The 20,055-nt window shown below is 39.4% G+C and overlaps 1 protein-coding gene across 1 annotated transcript; it reads right to left on the bottom strand.

Moving 5' to 3' along the window:
• Positions 1 to 4,452: 4,452 nt before the first annotated feature.
• LOC139459176 (heparan sulfate 2-O-sulfotransferase 1-like) lies at positions 4,453 to 19,227 on the bottom strand. The gene is made up of 8 exons (XM_071240629.1): positions 18,983 to 19,227; positions 15,563 to 15,636; positions 11,999 to 12,169; positions 8,636 to 8,721; positions 7,625 to 7,763; positions 7,057 to 7,154; positions 6,456 to 6,613; positions 4,453 to 4,670 (listed from the first exon to the last, which is right to left on the bottom strand). The coding sequence occupies exons 1-8, from the start codon at positions 19,140 to 19,142 to the stop codon at positions 4,453 to 4,455; spliced, it is 1,104 nt and encodes a 367-aa protein (XP_071096730.1). The 5' UTR covers positions 19,143 to 19,227.
• Positions 19,228 to 20,055: the final 828 nt, after the last annotated feature.

Below are 20,055 nucleotides of genomic sequence, written 5' to 3'. Positions count from 1 at the left end.
TAAAAAAAACATGAACATGCCAACATGTCAATTTACAAATCAATAGCGTGTGTGTCCACCACTGGTTGCGATGCAAGCAACACATCTTCGTCTCATGGAATGGACCAGGCACAAAGTCCTGTGGGATATCTGTCCATATCTGCTGGAGCATGTTTCGAAATTCCTGGAGTGTCTGCGGAACACGTGCTTGACGTCGTAGGCGCCGATCCATCTCATCCCACATGTGCCTAATTGGTGAGAGATCAGGGGAGCGAGCCGGCCAGGGGATGACATTCATGTTGTTTTGTTGAAGAGAATCCTAAACAAGTCGAGCAATATGAGACCGGGTGTTGTCATGTTGAAAAGTAACGCCTGGGCCATGAATACGCAAAAACGGTAGAACAACATAAACAGGGCCGGTGATCTCGTCGCGGTAGCGCTGTCCATTCAGATTTCCCTCTACCTCTATCAAACGGGTCCTCTGTCTTGCTGTAATCCCACCCCATACCATAACGCTGCCGCCCCCGAACCGATCTTCCTCCATGACACAATGATTGACGTAACGTTCACCTCGACGTCGGTACACTCGAATCGGGCCATCGCTGTGGCTGAGGTGAAAACGAGACTCGTCAGTGAATAGAACTTGTCCCAACTGCATGGCTTCGACATGCTTGACGGTGGTTTCCTGTCAAAATGGGACGTCTGGCGGGTCTTCTGGCGACAATTCCTGCACATCTGAGGCGACGACGTACGGTTTGTGAAGATATTCGTCGAAGGCCAGGAATGCTTCGTGCAGTACCTGTTGCTGGCTGGAATCGATTTCCTAAGTGTGTTGTTCGAATCCAGTTGTCTTGTCGATTATTGGTTACGCGTGGCCTGCCACTCCGAGGATGGTCTCTAACTGCATGTGTCTGTTGTCAACGTTACCATAAACACCAAATGGTGTTTCTGTGGACGTTAAATTAATTTGCAACATCACGTTGACTCGATCCTGCTTCAAGCCACCAAGCATGTGAGTTATCTCCCTTTCTGTTTTCATTCTTTGTAAATGTTATTGTTGATTTTCTTAATTCAGGCGGGCAACGTAATATCCAATTAGGAATGATTGAACATTTTATTCCAATGTTTGCAGATGATATGGTCTTATTCGATAGTATAGTAGTGGGGTTGCAAAGACGCCTCGACAAATTGAAGATTTATTGTCATAAATGGAAATTGTCTATTAATATATGCAAAAGTAAAGTTATTGTATTTAGACGTAGTGGTCGTCTTAGAAGATATGACAAGTTTTGGTTTGGCACTGACATTATAGAAAGTGTTCCTACTTATAAATATTTAGGTGTTCATCTTTCATCATCTCGTAGTTGGTACTTTACACAGAAGACACTAGCTCTACAAGCGACGAAATATCTTCTCGCTTTAAAATCAGGCTCAAGGGATTTTATGAAACTTCCTTATAATGTACTTTTACAGATATTTGATGTCAAAATACTACCTGTTCTTCTCTACTGCTCAGAGAAATGGGGCTTTCACCCGTCTCAGGATGTCATCAATGTACATGATAGATTCTGTAAGAATATTTTACAATATGGGAGATTTGTCCCCAATATAGTTGCTCGTGGTGAGCTTGGACGTTCTGCACTTAAAGTCAATGAACATGTTCGTATTGTCAAATATTGGCTCCGACTTGTTTCTTAAAAAACTAATAGAATCCTTAGCCATGCTTATTCATATCAATACAATCTGGCAGAAAAAGGAATACATTGCTGGGCACTAAAAGTAAAACAACTTCTTTATTCATATGGTTTTGGCCATGTTTGGAATAGTCAAGGAGTAAATCATATTGGTTTCATTGATAACTTTAAAACAAGATGTATTGATATAGATAACCAACAATGGTCTAGCAGTTTAAGAACTTACTCGAAACTTTCTTTTTATTCTTGTATTAAGCAATATAATGTATTTGAAAATTATCTAGATTGTATTCCAGTAAGTGCCTTTTGTATTGCTTTGAGTAAATTTAGATGTTCTCTTCATACTTTGCTAATTGAAAATGGAACAGAAGTACAATATCCCTAGAGCTAAGAGACTATGTCCATTTTGTGTAAGACCTGAAGTGGAATCTGAATATCATTTTTGTTTACAATGTCCATACTATGACAGTTTGAGACGTAAGGTTCTACCTTATTATTTTTACACAAATGTAACTTTTGATAAATTTGTAATACTCTGTACATCTAAAACCCCATGCATAATTTATGCTTTAGCTTAATTTATAGTTTTTTGCTTTTAAAAAGCGTAATAACGTTTTCATTGGCGCTGAAATTATCTAACTCTGATATCATGTATTGTATAATGGGCCGGTGGACCCTTCACTGAAATAAAGCTCTCTCTCATACCAAGGGCTCGCAGACGCTCATTTTCGGACAGGCCTGGCATTTCGTAATGTTGAATAATTGCGTAATTTTGTCGTTTTTCTGAGTGGTTGTTGCAATTGTCAGCACGATGCTTAAAAATGCATATGGAATCCCGTTAACGCACATGTTTTTATACCCATTCTTGGGTAGTGAAATGCATGGGACTCGCATAAAAGTCAATTTTTGCATGGAATGCATGCTTTTCTGTAGCAGTTGCGTTTTTGTGACTTGATTCCATACATGTACTACAATATTGAAAACCAAACTTTACTTGTTTGAAAAATACACTAAAATATTGGTGTCACAGGAACTTTTGTTGTTGAATATATTAATTTTATTTGTATTACTTGTTTAAACGTTCGCATTAAGTGCATTATATATTCCATTGTTAACGTTGGTGTTTACATAAAAGCGTTGAATCGGAAACATATATACTGGTCCTGTCATTTATCCCGGTTGTAAGCGTCAAGAGTTTATTTTGACATGTGCGATAAAGATAACAAATTGTGTAAACTTTTCGGCAAAATAAATTCGTTATGGTGTCATTAGTTACCATTTACGGTGTCATATTAGGTTAGCAGCAAACTGTTGGTCGAGGCGTTAGTTGCCGTATAGTAACGCCTCGCCCAATATTTTTCTTCTCACCTGAGGCACGGGTGGCCCAGTCGTCTAAGGCGCCGCGATTCCCTGTGCAGAGTTGCGTCCCTTGGGCCATGATTTTGGGTTCGAAATCCGGTTCGCCCTGATTATGTTTCTAGCTTTGTCAGCACAATACCCGTGCTCGTGGGTTTCACCGAAGTGGTAAACGTCTGAGACATGCATCACTTCGGGCTTTAAGCTGACACGCCGACACGCCGTGATATAACTGGAATACTGTTAAAAGCGGCGTTAAACCCAACTCACTCACTCACTCACCTAATATGACACCGTACACGGCAACTAAAGACGCCATAACTAATAGTATACCTTATGCTTGTAACTCAACATTCTCGTTCATCAGTGTTACCCTGATTTCACCTGATTTCACGTGCATACTTCTTCAGTACCTGAATATGGTCATGATAGTTATCGACTAATGCAGACCATCACGGCTACAGAAAACATGGCTTAAAAGGTCATCTATACCCACTTAGTATCAATTCAGGAAGGCTCCCTTCAACATTTCCTCTATCTTCATCTGCAGTTGGTGGGAGCACCTTTAAGAAACAGGATTAAATACGTTACATCATGACTTCTTTCAGTGGCATTTAGAAGTTGGTGTGATGAAGTAAGAACAACTTCTTTATTACAATTAGTGCGACGTTTCGGTGTAGATCCTAACACCTTCATCAAGCAAGTGTACTAATTGTAATAAAGAAGTTGTTCATCCATAGAACTGTTCCATAGAACACTTTCGGTGTAGATCCTAACACCTTCATCAAGCAAGTGTACTAATTGTAATAAAGAAGTTGTAAACCCATAGAACTTACTTCACGTTACATCATGTTTATCTTATAGTATTCTGCTCCTTTGAGTGAAAACACACAACCAATAAAATAAACGCCTTTAATAAAGTGACACAGTCATCACGTTCAGTTATCACCCCATGGTAATCAAACACATATAATGACATAAACGTTTGTCTCTGTATGAACACTGTTTTATTATTCCATGTTAACAATATGGGTAGGAACGTATTTTTAAAGAAATTGCCCACCTGATACAAGGGATCTGCTTCCAACTACTTTACATTAATAGAACCATGGGTTCTCCTAGCGCCATTTTGATTCTCTTGTTTTGAAGCATTAGAAGGTCCTCTACAGAGTAATATCTTGTTTCTCATACTACTTGTATGTATTTCCAAAGAACTCATTAAACATCATGAAAATGAGTACAGTTATGTCGAAAAGTTCATTTGTTCATCTAGATGACAACGGGGAGAAACCTCTTGCACGTCTTGCTCAAACAGACATTAAGGACGAGGATAACCATTTCCTGGTAGAGTCTTTCTTTAGTTGAATGTTCCAAATTATCTACATAAATTGACCACAATGATATTTCTTTAATGTTAGTTTAATCAAGGCAGAATGTTTTTGTAGGTAAAACGGTTTCTTCTTTCAATAAATTCTCCATCTACAAGGTCAAATGTCTTGTGCTTCACAAAATGAAACTGTTCTACAGCAAACTCATAGAACTCGTTCTCCATCCGCCATATTGCAGATTGCTGTATACGGGCCAGGGTGTCTGGTTTGGGAACAGTCTTTTTGGTGGTTTTCCGCAGATGGGACTTGCTACCTGCAGCATGAAGACATCGTATTGCAACATCAACATTGCAACAAACTAAAGAGTGTTTGGTCATTTGTTATGTATGAATTCAATCATATATATGTGACGATGTGTTGGATTCTACAAATCATACTTGTATGCAACAATGGTCGAAGGACAGATGTTTCATTACAATGTGATGGCTCTGAATTAAAGTGCTTATTCAGCGCAGAAAGAGGTGAGGTGAAATTGGCATGGGTTTAACGTCGCGTCCAAGAGTATTGCACTTATATAGCGTCGTGCATGCACGTGTGTGTGTGTGGCTGCTTGTACTAGTCCGGACTGATGCTGATTTATAGTGCTAGCCCACCGAGTTACCATGCCGCAGTTTAACATGAATAGCCCAATCAGACACAGCATACTGACTCCGAGCCGACCAGTCCTTGTTTTAGCCCCTTAATGCCGAGCGCCAGACGTCTTTTTGTATGACGCGGCCGGGGATCGGACCCCGGACCTTCCACTCTCCGGGCGGACGCTCTACCTCTAGACCACAGAGGCGGTCAGCGCAGAAAGAAACTCATACCATTACAGTTATTTTCTCCCTAAAATGGTTTACAGTTATGATGATTTTAAAAATATGTATCAAATAGACCAATATAGAGCATCCTTGTTAAAAGTAAAAAGTGTCAAATACTTTGATCTTTGATGTTTGGCAATTTCATCGACAGGGTGTCGCAAAACTTTTCAGACGCAGCTAAGGCTATTGTTACCCACAAACAAAACTTTCCCGATTTACAGTAGTTGTTTAACAAATATGCCAGCAGATTACATTGTTGTCAGAAATAATGGAGTGAAAAAGGAATATTATCTACGCTAGTCTTCTACAACAATTCCAAATTCCAAATTTGGAATTAAAAAATGGAAACTCAATGCTTGAGGCGGGAGGGGTTTGCCCCGATATCACTGCTGGGGACACAAGAATTGGTCCTCATTCATTATAGATATATGATAAAACCAGATATACACTTAACACGTTTATACCTATGTAGTGTCTCCAATCAGACAAACTTAAGTATTTTAGAACCGATTTGTTTACATGCTATGTCTGGTGTTACGCGTTCACGTTAATGTCCTGATAAATAAGCAAACATCTGCGTGTATTGTGGGCATTCCTCTCTACACAGCTGTATTTATGTGCTCCACACTATACACACAAATACGGTATTTACAGTGATGAGTGACCTTACAGGTAATGCATGTTTTCGCAAGGCCACCCCGCCCCCCCCCCCCCCCCCCCCCCACCCTCAAACTGAGGAAAAAAACATAAACATCTCTTATCTAATACCGCTTACACCTGTCATCTTACCCAAAGCTATTTTACCTTCATCTGGCATAACATAAAGGTTTAAACAGTTCGAAGCAAAACTATTTTTTCAAGTATTTTCGGGGAAAATAATTTTTTTTCGATAAAATCCAAGCATGACAACTACTCCAAATGTACATGTAAAAAAAACTTATCATGTAGCTGGTGAAAACAATTCTGAAATCAAGGGTTTCATATTCTTCCAAGGTTGGTTGTTTGTTGTTTTATGCCTCACTCATCAATATTCCAGAAGTATGGCGGCAGCTAGACATTTTCAGGAAAGCTGACTCCTTGTGTTACTCACTTTACTATAATTTGTATCTTTCTACTGGACTCTCAATCAAGTAGTGGTTGGCAGCATGAGCAACATTCAATTTCATATCGATACTGGTTGACTGTCTGACATTCAATACGGTTACCTGCATGTAGATTCCACTAAACACAAGTCTCACCCGAGTTGAACAGCTGGACAGCCCCTCGGAACATGCGTGGCAGTGTGGCCTCCAACACAGCAATGAAGTCACCAAGCTCCTCTGTTACGCCTACCACCAAGTAATGATGGATGAGATTGTGCTTCGCCTGTTCTAGAGCCCACCTACTACCGGGTACCCTGTAAAACAGAAAGTTTGTCATTCAGAAACTACCTCCTGGTAATGATGAACTAGATTGTGCTTCGCCTGTTCTAGAGCCCACCTACTACCGGGTACCCTGTAACACAGAATGTTTGTAATTCAGAATTACCACCAGGTAATGAAAATTGTGTTTGGCCTATCAGGATTTATCAGGATACCAAATATATTTCTTTCACTGTACAACATGATATGAATATATCATACCATATAAAATATTTCTTCATCTGTTGCCAATACCCTTTCCTTTGACCCTTGTGTTTGGACATAAGTGTCATTGGGAATGTAGAGAACGACCAAATTTCATGACACTATGAAAACACATTTGGCAGTTAGGTCAACTATGAAAATGTTAGAGACAAACTTTCACATAACCTAGGTCAAGTCAAATGTGCACATTATTTTCAACACACCCTTCACTTACATACACTCAGCATTTTGGCCACAGAAAAATGGAACTTGTATCCATAGCCTTTCAGGATCACAATCTTTTCCATTCCGACTGACACATTCGTCGAATGTCTAAAATCAAATGTATCAGTAATCAGCAATTGTAAAAATGTCATGATATGGGATACCACTTTAACGCTATCGTGATACATATCTTATCTTACTCTGGGCCATGACTAAGTACAAAAGAGTATCCATATTCATATCTTAACTGGGGCATCAATCGTGATTTTACTTTTTTTACATTTCGCTGTATTATAAACATACATATTCATCATCTGGTAATGGATATTGGCTCCCAAATGCAACGTTTATGTACAATGTACAAGGTATAGCTGTGTGTATTAAGGGTTTTGAGAACAAATTACAGATTCATTATCAATATGTCAGACGTTAGTGCCATATGTGACAACAGTAGTCTACTGCTTATGCCTGGGACACTGCGCAACTAATCAGGAGATTATAGCCATATTAATGACTGTTGGTTGTAATCTTCCCACACATTTTTAGCCGAACAGCAGACATTGGAGACAAAGCCTTACTTCGTTGTTTCCTGCATCCTTCCGCACTTTGGATGAATCAAAATCGTCTCCATATCGGAAAAAGTAGTACTGGGACACCATCCGATCTAGGGGGTCCCGTACTATGTTAATGTATATGGGCTTCTTCAGCAAACCAAAACTGTGGATGGAAAAAATATATGTGAAACGATCATCCTGAAAATTGTATATCACGCTTATATCAAACATGTGGCAAATTATAAGTGTCATCAAGTCTGTTTCTGTTTGGAGTTTCGTGCTGGAGTGAGTGAGTGAGTGAGTTTGGTTTTACGCCGCTTTTAGCAATATTCCAGCAATATCACGGCGGGGGACACCATAAATGGGCTTCACACATTGTACCCATGTCGGGAATCGAACCCCGGTCTTCGGCGTGACGAGCGAACGCTTTAACCACTAGGCTACCCGACCGCCCCGTTTCGTGCTGGAACATATGGGGGTGGTGTTATCATTATCGTTGTTTTTTTGTTTTTTGTTTGTTTGTTTTTTTGTTTTTTTTTGGGGGGGGGGGCGTTGGGGGCTAGTGTTTAAGGTGTTTGCAGGCGCTACCTTGTCATATTGACACGTGAACAAGCCATTCGTATTCCTAAAAAAAGTTTTTCTTGCGAGGGTATTCACGTGAAGAGAATATATTTAACTGAACTTGCAAAAACTACGGTATCTTGGCACTTTGTTTAACCATGCTAAAGTATGTTAATGATTTTAGTGATTGTCTGGGAATTTCTTAAAATTACACACAGTGGTATTAGAATGATCAGGCTCTATGATTTGGGAGACTGGGTGTCATCATACTTTGATGGCGTGGATCGTTGCTCATGCCTCCGGTCATTGGTCTACCAGGTCCAGACATTTAGAGGCTGCCATAATATGACTTGCATATTACTTAATGCTGTCTCAAATATCACTCCCTCTATCTGGCAATCCACAGGTCTCATTCACCTGTAGTCTGTTCATTAGAACACTTAAACACGTGTATTGTGATTGCAAAATCCTCACCTTGAGAAATCAATAAACGTTACATGTCCATGATACAGTGCCGGCTTCTTCTCTGTCCAGCTGGTAATGTTAGTGATGAATCTCATCTAGAAAACAACATCACTTTGGATATATAAAAATGCCAACAGTATAAAACATACCCCTAAACATATTTCCCTTGAATAATTAATCATTCACACGAAAACACTTTCACTGAGCTGATCTGTTATTTCTTGTCTCTTCTTTGAATCTAGTTAGTTGGGGTTTAACGGTACCTGTGTATCACTTGAGCACGAAAATTAAAAGGTTCTTTTCATTACTCTTAATGTTGACTACTTGAGATTATGGGGTTTATTGATATGGGAGCAAACTTTAAGAACCCCATGACCTCCATTACAGCGTAAACGATGCGAGATTGTTTCTTATAGCATAGCCCACAGCCTCGTTTGTGTGTAGTTAGACATTATAGAAGCCGAAAATGTATCAACAAACCACCTCCCTGAATGGTTGATATGTAGAGAATAATGCATCATTATTAATATCCATGCTGAGTTACTTTTCGCGAACACCTGGTGTCATCACTGATTTCCAGGGGTCCATTCATATAATTTCCACAGCTATCTGCCCTTTACACCAAGTAGCATCTGTTTCAGCAGAAAATCGAGGATGTTTATTTTCTTGCATTGGCAATTTTTATTATTCATTTTCCAACTGCTATACACTGAATGTAAGCTACATTCAAGGCCGTGATGGATAATTGCTCATCGGATATAGTCAAGTGATTACACTATGTACTCATTAAGCAACGATCACCACACCTTGGTATACCTATCCTGTTTAATTGGTTCCTGACTTATTGGCTTCCCCTTCATGTGTTCTTTGTCCATCATGTTGTTACAGTATAATTACAGTTGTCATTACTTAACCTACTCGTGGTAATCTTTCTCTCGTATGCAATGATTGTTTTGTTGGTTTTGTTTGTTGTTTAACGCCACACTCAGCGATATTCCAGCTATATGATGGCGGTCTGTAAATAATCGAGTCAGGACCAGACATCCAGTGATTGACATCATGAGCATCGATCCACGCAATTGGGATCGATGACATGCATCAACCAAGTCAGCGAGCCTGACCACCCGATTCCGTTAGTTGCCACTTACGACAAGCATTTACGGCAAGTATGGGTTGCTGAAGACCTATTCTATCCCGGATCTTCAGCAATTATTGTCACTGCAATGGTTGTTACTATTAATCCTCCACCTATTATATATATTCTGTTCCGTCTTCGTCATTCAGTCCTGCTTGACAACGGTATAAGGATCTATACCGAAACGTCGCCTTTACAGTTATTGAAGGAGTTGTTATCAATAAATTGTGTCTACTCTGACAATAATATCACCATTTCGTCTTTTGCATGTGGTCTGTAAGTTGAAATTTATATCATTCTATCATTAAAGACATTAATTTAGTACATTAAAGTATAGGAACGTTTCGTCTGTTAAGAAAGCACGTCGACCCCTGTAACAATCACTGTACCAGTGTTGCATTGAATATTGCACTACCACTCTATTGTGTACTGGCCGCGATATAACTCCAATACTGTTAAAAGCTGCGTTAAACCCAACTCACCCACTCTACTTCGCACTGTGTATTGCTCTGCATTAATTTGTATTTCCAATAGCTTGTAAGGCTGTGCACACACACACACACACACACACACACACACACACACACACACACACACACACACACACACACACACACACACACACACACACACACAGACACACAGAGCTATATCTATATATATATTTGGACTACAGCGTGTTTACGTATCTTTCACGCATTTTCATCATCAGAACCAGTTTTAATGTGAGGATCGATCATCATCCCTAATTCCCTGCCTAGCCCAGCTCGAAAGCTTGACCACTATCGCCGCTGGGTGAATATATGTTATTATCACTGACTTTTGCTATTTGTGTATTTGATACTGACCACTGCCACCATTGAATATTGTACTATCACTATCACGCATGTTATATGGCTGTGGTGACCAAAGTTGATCAAGAACGTCCGATATTTTATTATTACTCAAGTCAGTTTCGAGAAGATACTACAAATGAGGAACATTGAAATATATTTTTAATCAATATGACAGTTTTTGTAAATTAGTCTTGGGTCTTTAACGCCAAATGTCGAACAAAGTTGCAAGAAGGGAAGCTGTGAGATTTGAAATGAAGATATTTTTCTCAGTTAGGAGAAAAAGTACTTGTTGGTTGCAACTGTTGAGCCAAAATGGGGAAAAATGCCGGGCTTGTGATGCAAAAGTATGGTTGTATAAGTATGATTTTGGAGAAGTTTGGCTCCAAGTTTGATCCAAATGAGTCGACAGTATAATTTAAATTTGAAATTAAAGACATTGTCCATTTTATGAAGTAATAATAGTAGAATCAAAATGCCATGTTTACCTCAAATGTCAATTTAAGAGAGAGTATTTGACCAAAGCATTGCGTACATCCAAACAAAAACTCATTTAAATGCTATCTTCAAATCCCAGCTGAAGATGTCATTGAGTATGATACTAGTGATGCTATTGTACATCATATGGCAACCATTTAGGTACTGTATGTATCTTAGTATACACTTGAATAATTGCCACAATGCAGAATAATTAAATGTTCGTTGTGTTGTGTTTATTGAAATTCCTGCATTCTGATAAGCTGAATTGGTCACAATTGGAATTGCATTCATTTCCCAATGAATGTAAAATATTAAGCCACGCCCACCGAAGCGGACTACTTTCTTATTACATTCCCTACTGTTTCAAATGACTGACCAACAAATCAATTAGTGCCCTTTGCTGTACAGTATGTGCACTATTTTCATTCCAAACACAAATATGCATATACTATTTTCATCCATGTATTGTTTCCAAACGTGCTTTCGTTATTTAATGGGGGCACGGGTGGCCCAGTCGTCTTAGGCGCCGCGATTCGCTGTGCTGAGTTGCGTCCTTTTGGCACGCCAGAAACCTATGATTGTGGGTTCGAATCCCGGTTCGCCCCGATTATGTTTCTTTACTAGATTTGTCAGCACCATATCCGTGCCCGTTGGTGTCACCGAAGTGGTAAACGTCTGAGACCTGCATCACTTCGGGCTTCCCTCCCACATTAAGCTGACACGCCGCGATATAACTGCAATACTGTTAAAAAAAAGGCGTTAAACCCAACTCACTCACTCAATATTTTATTTAAAAAACAGCATAAGTTGTCTTTTTTGTCTCTTAGCAACATTTCTAGTTCAAACTAGCCTGTGATCTTCAAAGAATATTCAAGGCTGTGTAGATTATATACTTATCTAATGTTTGGATATAAATGAACTTACCTGATCTGACAAGGAAAGTGTCTTCGCTTTCATTACGTGTTCTATAAAAATTACATGGAATCCATTTTTCTGGCACAGATCATATGCGATGTTTGCGAATGATGTGCTGCCAGTCTTTGGAACTCGGTTATATATAACAATAAGATCATCATTCCCCGTGTCTGGTAGGTCCTGAAAAATAAAGTAAATATGCTGAAAAGTATGTTTCCCCATTTGCCTAATATACATATATACTAAAAAAGTGTGTTTCAATAAAGTTAAAAAACTAAATGTATTCTGAGATTAAACAATACATCTTTAAATACATATTCATGAAGACATATCCTCGTCTTTAAGGTCGAGATTCACAATTTACACGTGCATTTTCATGTCCGGCACACCGTTTGGATGTTTGCATGTTTGTTTGGAGCATGGTATTCACACACGTGGTTAGTGATTGTGAACAGCACACAATGATTGTTTAGCTATCAGGTGCTCATGAAACACAGTGGCAGAGCCGTACGCAACCGTTTGAAGGAGGACAACATACGCCCACTTTTGCTTCCACGTCAGAGTCAGTGACGCCTAACTCACGCTCACACAGAATCTGAGGTTCAGAAGACAAGACAGGGACAGAATACAGGTTTCATCTGAACAGCTCATGTGGTAGTGCAAGGGTATACAGGCGTCTAAGAGGGTGCGGATTGAAGTGTTGATGGTATGGGGTGGTATCATAACTCATGGGAGAACATAACTCACCATTGTTTATGGCAGTTTAAATGGCGTACACTACCTGGACGACACCGTTTGACAGTTTGTGGAGATGCAGGGATGTTACGTCACGTTGCAGCATGATAATGTTAAGGCAGTACAGTAAACTACGGTTATATCGAACTGAAAGGGACCACTAACTTTAGTTCGTTAAAACGGTAGTTCGTCAAACATATATACAGCAAATGGACGGGATCCAACATATTTCGTTATATCCGTCAGTTCGTTATAAGCGTTTTCGTTATAAACGTATTTTACAGTATATATACTAGCCACATAAACAATCTGTGCACGGAGAAAATATATTCTGGATTGAAATACAACACAGCAAGAACAAAATGATGCAGACGTTGTAGCAGCTGAATGATCGGACCATAAGAAAATGTCAACGGGACCTGAACAACATCCGTTACGATGACGTCAGAAGATCAAAATGGAGTAGGGGGTCATACGACAAAGTCACAAAGTCAATAACCACCCTGTGCGTGAATCACAGCAGTGCATCGGCGACGCATGGAGTCCACCAAATGGGCATGGAAGGCCTGGGGAATGGCCTGCCATGTCCTCCTCAAATCCTGTGCCAAGTCACGGACGTTATCTGGAGGATGTGAAAGACGACGCAGACGGCGCTCCATTTCATCCCACACATGCTCTATTTGGGAGATATCTGGAGAATTTGCAGGCCATGGCAGTAACATGACATTGTTATGGTGAAGGAAATCCATCGCGACCCTAGCCGTGTGAGGACGAGCGTTGTCCTGTTGAAATGTCAATCCCGGGCCATGACGTTGCAGGAAAGCAATGACCACAGGCCCCAGAATCTGATCTCTGTAGCCAACACCGGTGAGATTGCCCTGAACAACCACCAAAGGGGTTCGGCGCCGTGCTGTTATCCCACCCCAAATCATCACAGAGCCACCTCCAAAACGATTCCTCTCCACAATACAGTTGCGTGCATAACGTTCTCCCAAACGCCGGTAGACACGTTGGCGCCCGTCACTGTGGGAAATGTTGAACCTCGATTCATCTGTAAAGACAACATTTCTCCACTATATTCGAGGTTGGCGAACATGATTTCGACACCATCTTAGACGGTTGACTCGATGACGGTGTGTCAGGATGTGACGTATGGCAGGGCGTCGTGGTCGAATCCCGTACTGACGTAAACGATTCCTGACAGTGTTGGGATGGATACGGCGCAGTCCAGGAATTGTCTGGGACGTCGTTACTGCCGTTTGGAACCTGTGTCGGAGATATGTAACTCGAATCCATCTGTCCTGTCTTGGCGTCGTTACTCGGGGACGTCCTGAACGTGGGTTGTCGGCAACGTCATTTGTGTTCTGATAACGCCTCACCAATGCCGATATCGTGTTACGATGGCATTGGAAATGTGTTGCTACCTGTAGTTGCCTCATTCCCGCTCGGATCATTCCAATGGCTTCATGATGCTGTGCAGCTGTCAATCTTGGCATGATTTGCTTGTGATATGCTTGTGTCTGCGCTTGAGAAGTTTTGAATTTTTGAATGACCACAGATCATGCTTTCCAAAGTGACAGCGAATTTTGAGTTGCACATGCTGTGTACAGCTGCACAGGATGCACGTGCAGTAACACATTGCACGTCCATAGTCCCCCTTCAAAGACGTCTTATCGCATGGCACGTGCATGAGCATTTGAATGTCCCCAATAACTGCTGTGTTCAAACCTATATTTCATATATGGACGATGTGCCCTTATAGCTATATTTTCTCCGTGCACAGTTTCTTTATGTGGCTAGTATATATATATATATATATATATACACACACACACACACACACACACACACACACACACACACATATATATATATATATATATATATATATATATATATATATATATATATATATCATGACATATATCCAGTCAAACTTCAACAAATATGACTTTTACGAGTCAAAGTATGGCATTTATGTATCAATGTTCTGTCAACTCAAGTTCGTTTCAAGACGTCAATGAAGGTCATCTGACCGTTGTTGCTGTAAATCACGGTGAGTTGTGCAATGTACCGATCACTCCATACACGATTTCGACGAAATTATTGTATATTGAACAATTTTTAACAATATTGAATGAAATTGTGAATACAATTAATAAAATAGGTTAAAAACAAAAGTCAAGATATACAATGAATACTTTTGGTAACCAGACAGTGTAATTACAGGATTAGTTTGCGTACTTCAGTACAGATTTTTTTTACATAGTATACGTATTTCCGGTGTTACGCTGTAAAAATATAAATGTAATTTCACGGTAATATGTTTGCGTTAATGAAAAATAAAACACATCCAAACTTATTATGGTGTGTATAATGCGAAACCCTTTTATACAGCTGTGTATAAATGCTAGCTAAGACCGCATCAGTCATATCAGAGTGTATGATAACAATTACCAGTCTTGTCAGAGTGTTTGAAGTTAAGTAATACTGAAAGAGCAAATTTTCAGCTGGTTTGACATATTGGTTTGTTGTTTTACGCCGCAGTCAGCAAAAGTCCAACTATATGACGGCGGTCTGTAAATAATCTAGTGTGGACCAGACAATCCAGTGATTAATATCATGAGAATCAACCAAGTCAGCGAGCCTGACCACCCGATCCCGTTAGTCGCCTTTTACGGCAAGGATGGGTTGCTGAAGACCTATTCTACCCCGTAATCTTCACGGGTCACACATATACTAGGAAAATCCGGACAAAATGTGTGCACTAATGTAACTAATTCAAGTGATGAAATCAGCAAACATTTGGAGTAGCTGAACCACAAACTTTCATATTACCTGATCATTGACAAATGATAATGGCCTCCGGGCGATATCCATGTTATCCAGCTGTAATTTGGTGACTGCATGCTCTGGAAACAAAGAAAAAGCTTCTAAGTACAGAAAACTGAAAACACATCAATCACAGCTGACATTTATGAATATGGATTACTGATGTATTTCCCTACAAAATGTGTACAGTTTGGAAACGGCATCTTATCATTTTCCATTGTAAATGTCAATACTTTGCTATAGCCAGACACATTCATGATCTACATGTATGTGTTCAAGAGACCAATAAAATCATCTCAACAGTTGCATATTTAGGTCTATTAAGAATCAGAGTGACAAAACATCCTCCACAGGACTATGCCAAGAGGGATGACTTCAACTTTCCAATAGTCAACGTTTGAGGTACAATCAAGGATCCTCTGTCCACCAAGAACCTCAAACGACTTCGTTAGAAGTTGTTTGATCAGGGTTACAACATTCATTGCCACAGTAAGGCGTGTGTTGGTAGATCTGTGCAGGGCATTTCAAAATGTGACGCATCAGTAACCAAAATGATATCCTTGCACTATATGTTCCCGTGTGTTTTTCAGATGAATAATTGACTTACCTTTGCATGTGTTTGCGACGGGTGCCACCCGTGGGAACATAATGTTATATGTATTCAAAATTAATAACAGGCCCTTTCCATATTCATACGAAATCACTTCCGAAAGCAGTGTCGATTGTACGGCAAAGTGTCAAATATACCAAACATTACCCATTAATGTGTTTAACATGATTTTATGTGATAGCAATGTTAATTTCACAGCTTTTAACATTGATAGCCACTTCCAGTTAGTGCCCTGCTGCTCCCAGCTAATGATAATATTGCGGAACCAGTTGCAGGCTAGTAGTAGCCACATGCTAGTTTTAGCACAGGCAAGGTGGCAGCAGCATGGGACCAGGTCTCAGCACTGGTTGACGGAGGTCTACTATTTCTTGTCATGCACTGCTACATATGAAATTTCATCAATGAACCAGGGTCTATACAAGGTAAGTTACTGTTGCTGTCCAATTATCGTTTGTTATTGTTTTATTTAAATATAATTACACTATAAGAGAAGGCAATGTTTTGTTTAGAAATTGGTCATGTCAAAAATATACGTTTCTTGTAATCTGCTCCAAAATGAAATCTAACGTACAAATGAGCTCCAAAGTTGGGAGTTAGCAGTTAAAAAACATTTTCTACTTATCCAATGTGCAATGCTTCTTGTTGTTTAAATGTATCTTTGCAAAGATTTGGTAATTAGATTTGTAGTGGCTCTGTAAACAAACAACAGAGGATAGTATTTTCTGAAGTCTATATTATTATGACAGGAGTACTCTGATGAATATTACTGTTTTTAAAACAAAAATGTATGTCTATCATCTAATAATACGTGCTGTTCTATTAAAACCAATTAGAGAAACATTTGTTGAAAATAAGTTGATAATTGTGATCATATTGTTTTGGGGAATGGGGTAGTCATTGCATACATGTGGCAGTTGCCCTTGTGACTCATTGGTTGGGGGGTTGTTGAAATTGAGCGGTTATGCTGCCTCGACCGGGCAGGTATCCCGGCACACGGAAGCTATGCCCAATTTTTTAATTTGCTTGATGACTATTGGGTTTATTGTGTAAACAATCTGAGGAATCTTTGTAGTGAAAATGTGACGGTAGCCCTAGTGACCCAGATATTTACTGGTCAGATAATATAATATGTAATGGATGATTATTTATTACGATATATGTTTTGATGGGTCAGCCTAAAGTTATATGTTTCAAATAAATTTACTTTTATGTTAACAGGTTTGCACTGGACTTATGAATATCTTTGAAGGCAGTGGAACATGGCAGATAAATCTGATGAGGATGTTTTTCCATCTTGTCAAAAAAGAAGACCTACAAGGAAACCGGCATCTTTTGTGAAGAGTCTTCTTCAAATTTAGCCACACTGTCTTCTGTTTCTTCATGGAAAAGAACATGTTACTCTTTGAAGAATAGCGGAAATAACAGAAGAAGATAAATTCACGATCGGCTGCGAAGAAACAATTTGAAAACCTTCAGCAATCTGACAAGAAGAAGCAAAAGGTTCAAACTTGTCAAGCTGAAGTAGTGCTCAGAGCAAATAGAAATCAGCTTGATTACTTACAGAGAGAAATGATTTCTAGATGTCAACATTTCCAACATTAGCACAAGTACAGTAGTCATTCAACTCCATGCGCTTCTATGTGAGTGAGTGAGTGAGTATGGTTTTACGCCGCTTTTAGCAATATTCCAGCAATATCACGGCGGGGGACACCAGAAATGGGCTTCACACATTGTGCCCATGTCGGGAATCGAACCCGGGTCTTCGGCGTGACGAGCGAACGCTTTAACCACTAGGCTACCCGACCGCTCCTGCTCTTCTATGTGAGATCCAGCCTATATTTGTTGAAGAACAGCCTACCTTTGAAGACAGTTCTTAGGACAGCACTTTACCCTTCAACAAGATGGACATAGAGTCAACCACTCAAGCATGAAGAGGGATTGCAGGTTATCTCTGGCTATTCAGACATGCCCTCTCATGTTGACCTTGACCTTGGACACACTAGTGCATATAGGTACCATGTGGGTAGGTTCAAGTCTGACTTAGTTGTGTTTCAATCAAATTATGGATGGAGAATTAGTAGACAAAACCTTAATGACAATCAAGATTGCATATAGATTCTATTTTCTATTATTGGGATTTTGATACCTTGTGGTGGACAAAATCATGTCCAACTTACGAAAAAAGTCTAAAATAATTACATGTTATCATTTCACAAACCAATTGAATATACATGTGGCTATATGATATTAAAGTATCAATAAAACATACATATTTATGATTTAAATGTGTTAAAGAGACAGAAAATCTTTCATTTCCAATGTTTAATATTTGTTACTATTTTTAGACACCCTCAAATGTCAAAGGTCATTTCTATAAATAAGCTGCCGTAAAAACCTTGCTATCATATCATAATATGACCAATGTATACTAGGCTGTACAAAAATACATAATTCCCTTTGCGTTTTTTCCATGAATAATCAATGTTATTTATCATATATATAATGTACCCTAATTGATTCAATTATATACACAAATTAAAATATTTTGTAGAACATTCAACGAAATGTGATCCTAAGCCCAATAAAGAGAAATTATATGGTATGTCTGTGTTGCAACAGAAAAATCTCCTAATGAGTGATGCGACAGTTTTATTTCCGTCGAGCAGACGATAATAAATAAAAAAGATCGTCCATAAATATCGACAGCCACCCTCCAGACAATCGGTATGACAGCAAAACATGAGGGTGACATCAAGTAAAACTATACAAGTTATAGGTAAAGTTGGAAATACAATAAAGCCAGAGCGTTCACTCACCCAATCTGACCCTTGCATCATCGATGCGATCCATTTTACTCAGCAAGTGAAGACAACCGAAGATCGCGGTCAAAGAGACTGCTACCAACACTCCTGCTACACGTTTCATGCTTACGAATCGGGATAGCATTACAGTTAACCCTGTCTTATTGTCCGCCATTCACCTGGAGTGAAAGAAGTGTCAAGGATCCCCCAACTCTCCAAAACATCACATCATGAATCGCACGTTGTCAGACACCTATGTACGATTTGACAGTCGGTCTCGGTTAAATTTACAGACACAAAGATTGTCGTATTCTTGTCGAGCGTGAACGAACACTTCCTGTGAATGTAAAAATCACCAAACTGTATTTTCAGACACTATGTGTTCACAGCGCATTTGTCGGGAAATGTATCGTTATTGGAATATTGTGAAAAATACAAAAATAATCGGATGACAGCTTTCAGGTATCCAGGTACACCTCGGATTTCTGATTTCAGTGTTAATCGTTAATGCAACATGGCGTATACAAAGGAGGTATATAGTTTCATGGTATATTTAGATTTGCACGATTGTAAACTTTAACTAGAAATCAATCGCCATTCATAAATGCTCGTGAAATAGCATTTGGTATTTGATGGCATATATCACAGCTTGTTAAAACTTATGTTATATTAAATTAGACAACAAGTTCTTTAAACACGGGGGCAGTGCGGTAGCCTAGTGGTTAAAGCATTCGCTCGTCACGCCGAAGACCGGTTTTGATTCCCCACATGCTTACAATGTGTGATGCCTATTTCTGGTGTCCCCCGCCGTGATTTTGCTGAAATATAGGCCAAAGCGGCGTAAAACCATACTCACTCACTCTTTAAACACGCTTGATATTTCCTATCTCCAATTTAAACTTAAGCTTAAACTATTATGTTGAAACATTACGCAGCACGTGCGAGATGACCTGAAATTCATACATTACATATATTAGTGCAAGTTGGCAGTATGTAATACTTGGTTTATCACACATATAATTTGTCACATTGAACACATGAACACATTGATATATATGATCCCTAAAGACGTTAACATATTTTTCTTG

The sequence above is a fragment of the Haliotis cracherodii genome, unplaced genomic scaffold (assembly GCF_022045235.1).
Source record: "Haliotis cracherodii isolate W230 unplaced genomic scaffold, xgHalCrac1.p SCAF_13, whole genome shotgun sequence".
NCBI classification, from domain to species: domain Eukaryota; kingdom Metazoa; phylum Mollusca; class Gastropoda; order Lepetellida; family Haliotidae; genus Haliotis; species Haliotis cracherodii.
The sequence above is the reverse complement of the archived record's forward strand: the minus strand, read 5'-3'. Positions and strand labels throughout refer to the sequence as shown.